Source organism: Suricata suricatta, chromosome 12 (genome assembly GCF_006229205.1).
Source record: "Suricata suricatta isolate VVHF042 chromosome 12, meerkat_22Aug2017_6uvM2_HiC, whole genome shotgun sequence".
Classification (NCBI taxonomy): domain Eukaryota; kingdom Metazoa; phylum Chordata; class Mammalia; order Carnivora; family Herpestidae; genus Suricata; species Suricata suricatta.
In genome coordinates, this window is record NC_043711.1 from 25,732,881 (window position 1) to 25,745,299 (window position 12,419).

Consider the following 12,419-nt stretch of genomic DNA (forward strand, 5'->3'; position numbering starts at 1 on the left):
TTTTTTTTCTTTTATTTAAGCGAAATCAGCATCTAGCTGAGGGGGATGGTGTCTTCCTGAGGCTAGGGTGATGTGGTGGTTCAGGCAGGGGATTCTGGGATCCTGGAGGATGAGGCTGGTTCTTCAGATCGGAAATGCAGGCTGGGAAAACCGCTGCCTTTTCCAGTTCGTGTGCCCAGCTCCGGAAATGACACGTGTGAGATCTGTGGACACATGTGGGGTGGTCCTCCAGGCCTTAGAGAGCTGCTGAGACAGCCTGCCTGCCTTTTAGTTTAATTAAAAGAGGTTCCCTGTGGAGAACAGCCTCACATAGGTGCTGGGACACCAGAGGCTGCTCAACAAAGCCCAGATGCCAGGCCAAGAACGTACCGGCTGGCCTGGGGGTCAGCTGGGCCTCCGGAGCAGAGGTGGGGTCCAATCCCACGGCCGCTCTGGCCAGGTCTCTCAGGTAGCTGGGGTGTCCTGAGAGATCAGAGACTGTCAGGCAAGTGGCCACGGGGCAGAGTGTTAGATGGCTGCTGAAAAGACAAAGATCAATGCCCAGAGGAAGAGCTGGCAGAGAAGAGGGACAGGCTAATGGAGAGGAGAGTTAAATGGCTAGTGGTCTCTTTCGGTGGTTGTCAGAGAAATGCAGAATGAGGCTTAGGAGTATGGGCACTTGAGCCTTGCGGACCTGGATTTGACTGTTGTCTCTGCCTCTTCTTAGCCTTGGACAAATTTATGTCTCCTATGCAGCAGGAGTCCACAAACTAAGCCTTTGGACCTAATTCAACCGCTCTGGAACACAGCCATTCCCACTTGATACTTACTATCTGTATGGCTGCTTTCTGCTATAACAGCAGAGTGAGAAGGTGCAACAGTTGCTTTTGTTTAGCACCCTTCTCCATGAGGTTGTTGCAATATAAATGAGGGGATACATGCATGGTGCTTGGTAAGTGCCTAGCCCGGAGTTGAGGACTCACTAGGCGCTGCTTATCTGGGCAGCCACATACCGCAAGGCAGGTTGTGCACTGCACAACTTGAGGGCCTCGCTCCTGTAAATTAAATTATGAATGGAGCCCCCCAGAATTGCAAAGTGTGACCACCTCGTTAGCCGTTATCAATGATTACTAATAATAAATCCCAGTCCTAATCTTGGATAGAGCTTTCTCATCCTTTTTAAAAACTGCACTGATTCTGGGGCACCTGTGTGGCTCAGTCCGTTAAGGATCCGATTTTGACTCAGGTCATGATCTCATGGTTAGTGGGTTTGAGCCCCGCATCGGGCTCTGTGGTGAATGCTTGCTCAGAGCCTGGAGCCCACTTCAGTTTCTGTGTCTCCTTCTCTCTGGCCCTCCTCACTCATGCTCTGTCTCACCCTATCTCTCAAATAAATAAATAAATAAATAAATGTAAAAAAAAAAAACCCCAAAAATTTCACTGATTCGATCAGGAGCTCTTAACCCTGGCCGTATATGGGCATCACCAGAGGAAGTTGTTGTTTTTTTTTTAAAGTGTATTTATTTTGAAAGGGGGAGGGGGAGAATCCCAAGCAGGCTCCATGCTGTCAGCACAGAGCCCAATGTAGGGCTCAATCTCACAAACCGTGAGATCATGACCTAAGTCAAAATCAAGAGTTGGATGCTTAACGGACTGAGCCACCCAGGCCACCTCATCAGGGGAAGTTTTAAAGACACTAATGCCTGAACTGCACCCCAGGCATTCTGACTTAACTGGCGTGGGAGGCTGGTTGGCCTTTGGGAGTATAAAAACTCCCCCAAGTGATTTCAATAGTCAACCAGCTTTGTGAACCATGGAGTTAAAAAAAAAAAATCGATGTTCACTTTGGCCTGAATGATTCCAGCTGACTGACTGACCTGGTTGTCATGGGTAGGTCGGGTTAAGGTCATAGTTCTTAGTAGCTGTGTGACCTTGGATGCATCTTTAAACTTAAGGACCCTCCTCCTCTGTAAAATCACCATGCTGTGAAGACTGGCTGAGCTGAGCAGGGGCAGGTGCCCCCAGGAGGTGACAGTTACACTGAGTGTCATGCATGACTACAAGGTGGGTGAGTAATTCTCCCCTGCTCCACAGACTATGGGACTGACTTCATCTCTGGGGGCTGGTGGGGTGGGTAGTATTAGGTCAGGAGAGAGATTCGAACCTTCTCCCTGGTTCTTCCCTAGTTCTGCTGATAACCCAAGAGGTCCCATAGCCTCCTCCCAGGGGCTCTGTGGACACCAGCCCCACGCCAGGCAAAGCTCAGCTGGGATCACTCATGACTTCCAGGGTGAGCTCAGCAGCTGCTGGGGTGTGCCAGGCTAATGTTAGGGTGGTGGCTTTGAAACGAAACAATGGCAGCCACCCTGACCACGGAAGAGCAGTGAAAGGAAGTGGTGGTGATGGGAACTCATTCCTCGTTCATCCTGAGACTGCTGAAGGCCTTCATGTCCCCTTCATCTGCCTCTCTGAGCTGGTGGTTTGGTTCTGTCTCTGATGGCATCAGTTATAACAAATGACACATGAGCCAGTAAAGCAGCATGGTTAAGGCGAATGTTCTGGAGAAGACAGACTGGGTTTGTCATGATGGTGCCCCTTACTAGCTGCATGATCTTGGGCAAATACCTTTACCTCTCTGAGCCTCTGTTCAGTGGGGATAATGGCAATACCTACTCGTGGGTGAAATGATGTAATGTGCATGACATGGTTAGCCCATGTCTGGCAGAGTGACGCTCACAGAAGGCAAACTGTGGCTCTCCTTTCCTGAGGGGACCTGTGACCAGCAAACAGATGGTGAAGTTCACTCGCCTGCATCTGGACCTCATAATTGCCCTGGGAGGCAGTCAGTGGGACTGTGCTATTTTTCCCATTTTGTAGACGAGAAAACTGAGGCTGAGAGAGGCCAATCTACTTGTCTCAAGACACACAGAATAAATGGCAAAGGTGCGACCTTCAGACTCCAAATTCAATACACCTACCATCCTATTGTCTTGTCTTCTGGGTGCAAAGTGGTTTTCAGTTCACAGAGCAGGTTTACATCCCTTTTCCCATCCTGGATACACAAGAGTCCCAATGAAGAGGCAGTGTGAGCCCATTTTATAGATGAAAACAATGAAGGCCTGCTAACTGGAGAACTCCTAGCCCCAATGAAGTACAAACTCACAGGAGGAGCCCCAGCCTGGGTCTAGCAGATTTGAGCTTGTGCCAGAACACACAGGCCTATGTGCCCAGCGGGTGGTCTTTGCTTAGGAGGGGACCAGCTGGTGGCCTTCCGTCCCTGGGGTGTCGGTGAGTCGACTCCTCCGCCCTCCCTCCCTGCACTCTTGTTCTTCATTACCATTCAAGCTGCGGATTCAGAACATACCTGGGACCTTCTTGGCTCAACATTTCAAGAGGTGGAAGGGCAGAGGAGAAGAAAGGCTTTTTAAACAACCACTGGCAAAGGAGAAAGAGGCATTCAGTGAAAATGACAAGCCTGGCCAGTGGATTTCCCAGCCCTTCTTGCTCCTCCCCCCCCCCCGCCCCCCCGCAGTATTTCACCAGTCAGTGACCAAAGATGAGTGTTTATGGGAGCCACCTCTACTCCCGCCAGAAGTCTGTGGCCAATGCCTAGAATCACAGCTACTTGTCCATTTGGATGCATCTCCCCACCCCATGGGAAAATGGCTCAGAAGTCCTAAACATTTTGCCTCCGGTCCACTGTGACCTCCTAGTTTGTGAGAAGATGTGGGTGGGCATTCAAGGTTTTGAGTCAATTCCACAGCCGAGTCTAGAGCTGGACGTGGACGGTCCTTAGCAAGGTTGGTGCAGTGGGTTGTGCAAGAAACAAGTGTCAGCAGACCAGCTATTCCTCTGGCCCCTCAGTGCACCACGCCAGCCATTCCCCTTGGAATGCGCCTCCATGGAACGATCCGGCAGGTGCTTAGCACCAATGGAGCTAAGAGCCTCTCAGGATCCGAGCGCCTAGAGACACAGGTACTGCTGCCTCACAGTGGGGGAAACCAGCCAGGTTTGGAAGCAGTTCCAAAAACTGATAGACTGTAGCCCCTGACTTCTAGCAAGAAAAGTGATACACTGTAGCCCCTTGATTTCTAGTAAACTCAGACTTGCCTCCTTTGCAAAGTGCTAAAGCCAAGTTCACCAAAAAGGCAGGCAGTTCACATATTTACACGCACCATGTGGCACATACTGTGCTAAGCCCCTCACAGCCATGTGTCCTTACATTCTCCCTAGAGACTGAGGAGGTGGGTACTATTGTACCCCTTTTCATAGATGAAGAAATTGAGGCTGGGAGGGGGGCGTCTAATTTCCTCAAATCACACATCCAGTAAAGGAAGGAGCAAGAATTGAAGCTGAGTGCCATCTGATGCCCATACCCGTCTTCTCTCACTTGCGCCCTGCAGCACTCTGGCCTTTTGTCTGTCAGTAAGGAGGAGGGTTAAACCCCGCTCGGCCGGGTGCTAATGGACCTGGGTGGGGGGCACAGGCTGGTACCCCAGCTCAGACAGCTCAGCTCCCCTGACATTCCGCTCCACAGCCCTCCTTCCCTGGCACCTCCTCCCACACAGCACCCAGCTCGACAGCCAGTGAAACAGAAGAGAGATGGCCTTACTTCTCAGTTGCGTCTCCGGGAAGGGAACTCGGGAGCCGTGTGGCCGGGTCCCTCACTCCACTGGGAAGTCCCAGGCTCGCACGGAGGGCCGCCTCTGGAGGGCGGTTCTTAAACCCCAGGGGATCGCAGGCTGCTGCAATGTGCCAACGAGTGAGGCGGCTTTGCATTCCTGTTTATTCTGGGATCAATAAAAGGAACTGTTACTATAGTAACAGACACTTCACTTGGTGCGTGGCCACTTCCACAATGCAGAACACCGTGTCCAAGCCACACGCTCCAGAAGCACAATTAAATACCTATTTTGTCAGATTGCTGAGGAGTAAGGAACTTGCTAAGCTTTGTCTGAGCTAGGCGGCTCTCAGAGAGGCATTTCCCTTGTTTCGAAGGGGAGGGTCAGCAAGAGTGCATTCCAACCCTTGGCCCTGGGAGGGAGAGCCAAGCTTCCTGCTGCTGTGCCTGGATTCTTCAGGAGAGCAGGGGCTCGGAGGTGTGAAGGGAGGGGGAGCCGACCCTGGGTCAGCTCTGGGCCATTCACTGATGGCTCAGAATCTCCAGATGCGTCATGCCCTCCATCCTCTGAGCTCCGTCTGAACCTCAGAGAGGAGCAACAGGGCTCCGGTGCAAGGTTGCGAGTGTGCGGGTGAGGGACATGAGGGGCTCCAGGCCCGAGCAGCCCCTTCTGTCAGCCCCACTGGGCTCGGGCACCGGCCTCTTCGGTGGCCACTCAGTGAACTTCATTTATTTCCGTGTTTGTCAGACGTGGAGAATCGCCCGGTGGCTGGGAGATACGGTAGTGAGGTCACGTTAGTGAGACCACGTAGACCGTGCTCAGCAGATGGGACATTTCCTGAAAGATGGCGGGGCCCCGTGGAACCCGAGGGCAGGGCCCTGCTGTGGCACCACGCCCAGCCCAAGCTGTGCTCCACACATCTTGGCTCCGTGTGTGACCGTGGGGATGTCCTGCCCACCTACAACACACGGAGATGCTGAAGGCCAGCCCTGGGTGCGTGTAGATCATGGAAACATTCTCCTGATTGCAGAACTGCTGTTCGCTTGAACATTTGGAAGTGTCGTCATCATCCTTAGTCCTCTTGTGGGGAAGCTGCCACCTGCCAGTTACACTCGTCTCTCTCCCCACGTTTACCTCCCCAGGAAGGGCGTGGGTTGGCTGCAAGGCCATAAGGCCCAGGACGTGCATCAACCATAGACAGCAGCATTCAGAAGACAACCTGTATCCTCTTTGGCCTGTGTTATTAATTGGACCGACACTTATTAAGTGCCTTCTGTGTTTCTGACACTGTTCCAAGTGCTGGAGATATGGTGTGAATGATATCCTAGGGCTCGTGTAACCTACATTCACGGGTGAGGGGAGCCAGACAAAAAATAAGGAGACAAACAGGGAACTTTGACCCGTAATGAATGCCAGGCTGAGAGTTAAGACTGGGTGAGGTGAAAGGGAGGGGCTGGGCTGGGGAAGGGTGGACGCTGAGGAGGTGACCTTTTAGGGAGGCCGGGCAATGAGAAGGAGGCAGCCATGCTGACTAGCCCCGCTGGAGCATTCCAAGGAGGGGGAGGAGAGTCTGATACAGTGGAGGAAGGCCATGGGGCGGAGGGTTGGCATGAGGGGGAGGCGGAACTTGGGGCCGAGCAGGGAGGTCGTGCCTGGCCTGGGAGCTCTGAGCAAGCCGGTCGTCCTGGAGCCCCTTCAACTTAGAAAGTCACGAATTCTTGGGTGTAAAACAATTTTCTAGAAACAACATGTGTTCCTTTTTGTTCCTTCTTCCTAAATTCCGCTTCTCTTGAAGTGCTTTGAATGGCAGCCTCCCCCAGCTTCCCATCCTGCTGTGGCTTAATTTCACTAAATTCTGATGGTGAAAGACTACCACTAAATTCTTGCCAAGTCACTCTTTGCTGTCACATGGCGTTCTGCTGTGCAAAAGACTCTTGTGGGCATTTCCCAGGGCCCAGAGTGGTTTATTTGAACCAGTCCCAGTGCCCTCTGACAGCAGGGAAGTAGCGGGGGTCCTGGGGAGCTGACAGCTTCTGCTTACCGCTTGGAGAAGACACAGCCTCCTCATCCAGCTTACTCCAGAGGAGCAGACCCTGAGAGTCCCTGTGCCAGTAATGACCTTCACCTCCACTTTGTGTTCCCTTTATCGGAAGACTCTGATGGCAGCTGCAGAGCCATGTAGAGCAAAGGAGAGCTGAGCAGGCATTGATTGGCCAAGGCTCGGCGCCATTTTCCCCATGCACTTGGGGTTTTTATGCATCTTCCAGTAAAGCTCTTCTCCCAACCCAGCCTGTGCAGAAACCCATCAGGCTCACCCACCAGGCTGCCAGGCTGATGGCTGGCGCCTTGCCTTACCCTTCATAGTATTCCCGTCCCAGTACCAAGGTGCTCAATCACTATTGTTGACTTACAGATACCGGAGACATTGATACTCCTGAGCTTGCTGCAGTACAATCTGCTGTGTGTGTGTGTGTGTGTGTGTGTGTGTGTGTGTGTGTGTGACTGTTTATGAGATCAACAGCTACCATCTATTTCCCAAGCCACACCCATCAGTAACAAATGATGCCATACTCCATAACGGGATGCAGTCTATAGCATGTCTATTTATTGACTTAAATAGATGCCTGGTGAAAAATCAAACTGCAAAATCACATATAGTATGATTCTTCCCTCCACCCCCTTTTTTTTTTTCAAGATAAAAAAGTTAGTATAGTACCTTTTAGTAGAGGACCAATTTGGAGGCATGTCTCCTGACCTGTTAAAAATAGCCAGTTCTAGATCAGTGTATCTTCAGTGTCATTACTAGTCATCATTTGTTAAATGAGTGTTAAAATGGGCCATGCTCCTGGATTGCTGCATTAGAACCTACGAGGGAGGGGCCCACCAAAATCTGGATTTTTAACATGTCCCCCAAGGGGATTTGTTTATATCTGGGATTTGAGAACCACTATTCCACAGCATAAAATTACAGGCCCTCCTCCCTAGTCACAATATTTCTGTAGTATTTGTGGTTTAAAAAGAAAACCAAACTTGGGGCGCTTGGGTGGCTCAGTCAGTTAAGCATCTGACTCTTGGTTTCAGCTCAAGGTCATGATCTCACAGTTTGACAGCTGTGCTGACAGCACAGCGTCTGCTTGGGGTTCTCTCTCTCTCTCTCTCTCTCTCTCTCTCTCTCTCTTTCTCTCACCGCCCCTACCCCTCTTGCTCTCTATCTTTCTCTCAAAATAAATAAAACTGAACTTAAAAAATAAAGATAAAAACCAAACCAAACCAGGCATTGCATTTGCTATCAGAAAACAATAAAGATGAAAAATATGAGAAAGAGCAACTTTTTCTAACCAACTATAGTTATAGTTTTCATCTGGCTGAGTCATGTCCATTGTGCATATTGGAAAACAGAGGCCTTCTGGGCCGCTAAGCCTTTTAGAAGTTTCCTACAGGTAATGGCCCAATTCCGCCCCACTTGCTGCCTCCTGCCTTGGGTGGTGGAGCTTTCCCGGGAGCCCTTCCCATTCTCCCACAAGGACGGATTCTGGAACGCCAGGGACCTGGAGATCAGAATTCTTGCTCCGCCCCTACGAGAACTGAACTGGGGTCCCAGAGGTTCAACGCACCCCCTCCACACTCCCTTCTTTGAAGTTTGTCTTCTTGGGAACTTGGAGGAGCCAAAAAGAAGGGAGGTGGGGAAAGACCTGGAGAGGCAGTCGGGAGTGGGAGCTGGGGAATTTTCCTGCATCGATAGTGGGCTGCAGCTGCGGCTTGCATTAACAAAAAAACAACAACATCTTTCCTTTCATTTTTGATCCCCTTTCTCCAAGCTCACAGGCGCCTGGAGCAGCTTATCTGGGTGCACAAACATCAGACAAGAAGTTCCCATGGCAACTCAAAACTTCCTTCTCGGCCCTGTATTCAGTCTAAATCTCCAGGGTCCCTTTTCAAAGCCTCAATGAGGCTTCTGAGAAGCCACCCACAAAACAACCTTAGGATCCAACCTCTTCCCCACCCCCAACTCCCGGGGCTGAAAGGACACAGTGAGGGGAGAGACTGCATTGGCAGAAAACTTGTCATGGGATCCGTGGAGAAATTATAAAAGGGATGAGAGTTGCCTTTACAACAAGTTTGAACCAGGAAGAATTTACCCAGTGGAAGGAGTTCAAGTGTGCAAACAGGAAAGCACCAGGGAGTGGGAAGAACTAAGTTTTGTTTCACAAAGCTGGCTCTCCATGCAGTTAGGCATGCTGAATCTGGTCTCTTAGCTGCAGAGGGGTCCTGGGGTGCCCCCCATCGCCAGGACATTTTCACTCACTTGTGGATCTAGGGATGGGGAGAGGAGTGGGTGTGTGTGTCTGTGTGGAGAGAGAGAGAGGTCCCTGGGCAGATCATAGCTTGTCCAGCCAAGCAAACTTCCATGATGGCTGGTTTGGGGTTGCCAGATGTAGCAACTAAAAATGCAGCATGCTCAGTGAGACGCTTCCCTCCCGGCTAGGAAGCTGGCCTGAACTCCAGGTAGGACGGAGGTAATGAACCTCCGGTGGACCTTTACGACACCACTGCATGGCTTACCGGGTATGGCCAAGCGTGTCATTCCCCAAAGGTGTCTCTTCCAGCTCAGTGGATAACAGCGTGGACCGTGGTGTCAATTCAGATACCGTTCCTCGCCCCACTGTTGGACAGCTCGGTGACCTTCAACTCCTCACTTCCTCATCTCTGGCATGGGACAGACATTCTTGCGAAGAATAATGGAGATACAGCATGGGATGCCCTTCACACTGACCGTCAGAGTCCAGGCTCCAAAGTGCTATTTTGATAACCCATATAAAAGCAAAAAGATTTTGGGTGCTTGGGTGGCTCAGTCAGTTAAGTATCTGATTCTTGATTTCAGCTCAGGTCCTGACCTCACCATTCAGTGTGTGAAATGGAGCCCCACGATGGGATTCTCTCTCTCTTAGGATTCTTGGGATTCCCTCTCTCTCTCCCTGCTCCTCCCTCCCCTCAAAATAAATAGACATTAAAAAAAAAACCAAAAATATTTTAATTCACATGAAAAAAGTGGGATTAATAGAGTTGGTAGGGGCGCCTAGATGGCTGAGTCAGTTAAGCAACTGACTTTGGCTCAGGTCATGATCTCACAGTTTGTGAGTTCAAGCCCTGCATCGGGCTCTGTGTTGACAGCTCAGAGCCTGGAACCTGCTTCGGATTATGTGTCTCCCTTTTTCTCTGCCCCCCCCCCCCCAATGAAATAACCATAAAAAAAAAGCCAGAGTTGGGACAGTCTCAGTGATATAAAACAATGTAAGACAAACACAACCACACACACTAACTATGCATAGCAAAGACTAGAAGGAGAGCTCTCCAAATGTTACCAGAAGCTGCTTATGGTTAGTGGGATTGTGATAAGCCCTCCCCTTCTTTATTCTCAATTTCCCAAGATATTCATGGAGAACGTGTATTACTTTAACATAAAAAACGATTTTAAGATACTTTGTGATGAAAAACTCCCTGAAAGTGTTACATTACGTGGTGCATGACTTGAGGCTGCTGTAACGAAGATAGCCGCCATGTTAGGTTTGACTCTATAACCCCATCTGTGAGACGTCCAAGGGAGGCGAGCTCTTCTTGCCTCTTCACCAAATGGCCCAGCTGGATCCTCACCCCCAACTCCTACTGCTTACCTTTCCTTGTATGAGACAACCAGAGCAGTGCTTCTGTAGGCACATGGCCCTGGGTTTGAATTTCAGTTCCACCCCGATTGGCTGTGTGACTTCAGACAAGTCACGCTATATCCTGAGCCTACGTTTCCTTGCATTTAAAATAGGAGTTAATACCACTTACCTCCCCGAGAGGAGGGACGTATCTGTTGTGTTTATGAGTACATCCCTGTGCCTTGCCTAGGGCTAGTGCGTAATACTGGTCAGGAAATACTGGTTGGAGGGATAAATGAATCAAGTTGATGAGGTGACAGCTATACGGCATTTGGCAGAGAGAGAGGGCAATACCAAGTGACCAACATCATTTGCCATCATTATTTCTAGTCTTAGGAGGAGGTGTGCAAACTTTGGCATAGATGGGCTTAAGTTTGCGTGTGTTTTCTACCCCATCGTGGGACAGAAAAGTTCTCTTAGCAGGGCCGTGGGCAAGCTGCTTAGGTTCTTTGAGGCGCCTCATCTGTTAAATGAGGATGACAATTAGCAGTGACCTTACAGGGTCTATTAAGTTGGAATGAGCCAGCTCGGTTTAGCAGAAAATAAATGCTTCCTCCATGAGACCCTAGTCCAAGGCCTGGCTCTCTCCCCGGCCTGTTGCTGTGTGTGGCTTGGGCATGTGGCCCCTGAAATGACTGTGATAGGCCTATTACTCTGAATAGGTTGTAGGTGAAAATTGCTGCCTTTGGAATGAGGCTAATGGCTGTGGCTCCAGGTTAGAGGGAACACAGGGTCTTCAGATTAGATCGCCCCTCTCATCTTTGCGAGAAGACAGGAACTGGCCGGCAGCACTTCGGGGGAGTGCTCTGATTTGAAATCAGATTCCTCTAATTATATAGAGCGCCTCCCTTTCTGCCTGCCCCAGCTCAGCCAGATTTAAGACCCTCCTCCTCCCAGGAAGGCGCCGCTAGTCCTGAAGTCTTGGCCAGTTCTTGCTTTTGAACTTAACAGAACCGTTGTTTCAGTGTTCCCAAGAGTAGCTCCGCGTGGGGATCTCCCGGGGGCGGAGCCAGGCCGAGCGAGAAGCGGAGTCCGTCCCAGAAGGGACTTCGCGCTGGGGCAGAAGCCCAGCCAACGGCGGCTTGCCTCGCACCTTTGGCTCCAGGGGTCTTCGGGCAGGCCTACTGGGTGGGGACGGGCTCCTTGCCCACGGCCGATCGATCGTAGCTGTCTCTTGAGCCCAAGTCCCTTGACACTTTCTACTGGCAGGGATCACGCTGGAGACCGATTTTCACCTTCCCTAAACCTCTTTCCAAGCACAGATCTGGAAGGAAACGCTCCAAACGCTCCCAGCAGGCATTGCTTTTCTTCTTTCTACATCTGTTTTTCCAAATTATTTTTACAGTGACCGTATACCACCTTTGAATCATTTTCCTAAATAAAAAAATCTCTTACCGTCCTGGGTAGAAAAGTAATACGTGCTTATTGCAAATAAGTAAACAAAGAGACAGGAGAAAGAAAGAAAACACCTTGTCATCCAACGCTCATCCTTGAAAATAACCACCGTGTGTTTCCTTGTCCATGTTTTTCTCTTTACACTCATACCTAGAGAAAACCGGTTTCTTGCTCTCCTCCCTTTGGCCCTCCAGTGTCTTCCTGGACATCACCAGGGGCTATGCCTCTGTGCTTCGTCACGACCCGCCGCGGGCCACCCGGGACTCACCCACTTCCCCCTCTCCCACGCCTACACCCGCCTCCGCGCGCACCAGACACTCGCCAGGGGGTGGGACGTTGCGGGAATTCCCAGTTCACAAAAGGAGGGAGTGTGTCTGGGTGGGCGCGCGCGCGTGCTCGCACACAGGAATGAAGCAGTATATCCACGCGTGGGTCCCCAGAGGGAAGAATCTGGGAGGGAAAGAAGGAATAAAAGGAAAACAAAAGTAACTTAAAAGAGTGAAAGAAGGGAGGAAAGCAGAGAAATGAAGGACCAGGTGCCCGGCGGCGGGCTGGCCAGGCTGGGCGCCCGGCTCTCCTCGCGGGGAGCCCGAGGTGGGGGCCGGGGTCCTCGCCCTCACTTACCCGACCTGAGCAGCACGGCCCGGTAGAGCCCCGTGGCCTCGGCGGGGCCCCGTGCGCGCTCGCCCAGCCTCTGCGCCATGCGCCCGCGCGCCGGACT

General features: G+C 51.1%; 1 protein-coding gene across 4 annotated transcripts in view; it reads right to left on the bottom strand.

Annotated features, from left to right (window-relative positions):
• Positions 1 to 12,419, bottom strand: part of FAM107A (family with sequence similarity 107 member A) — a 52,148-nt gene that overhangs the window by 8,104 nt on the left and 31,625 nt on the right. Inside the window, exons 1-2 of one of the 4 annotated variants that reach the window (XM_029918418.1) lie at positions 4,592 to 4,742; positions 3,344 to 3,414 (exon numbers count right to left, since the gene is read on the bottom strand). The exons of 1 other annotated variant lie outside the window; for it this stretch is intronic. Coding sequence is in view for 1 of the 3 variants with exons in the window: in XM_029918415.1 (XP_029774275.1) it covers positions 12,323 to 12,401 (79 nt within the window). In the remaining 2 variants the exon portion in view is untranslated. Of the gene's footprint in view, positions 1 to 3,343; positions 3,415 to 4,591; positions 4,743 to 12,322; positions 12,414 to 12,419 lie in introns of those variants that run through there. 2 more of the 4 variants (XM_029918415.1, XM_029918417.1) reach the window with 2 other exon arrangements.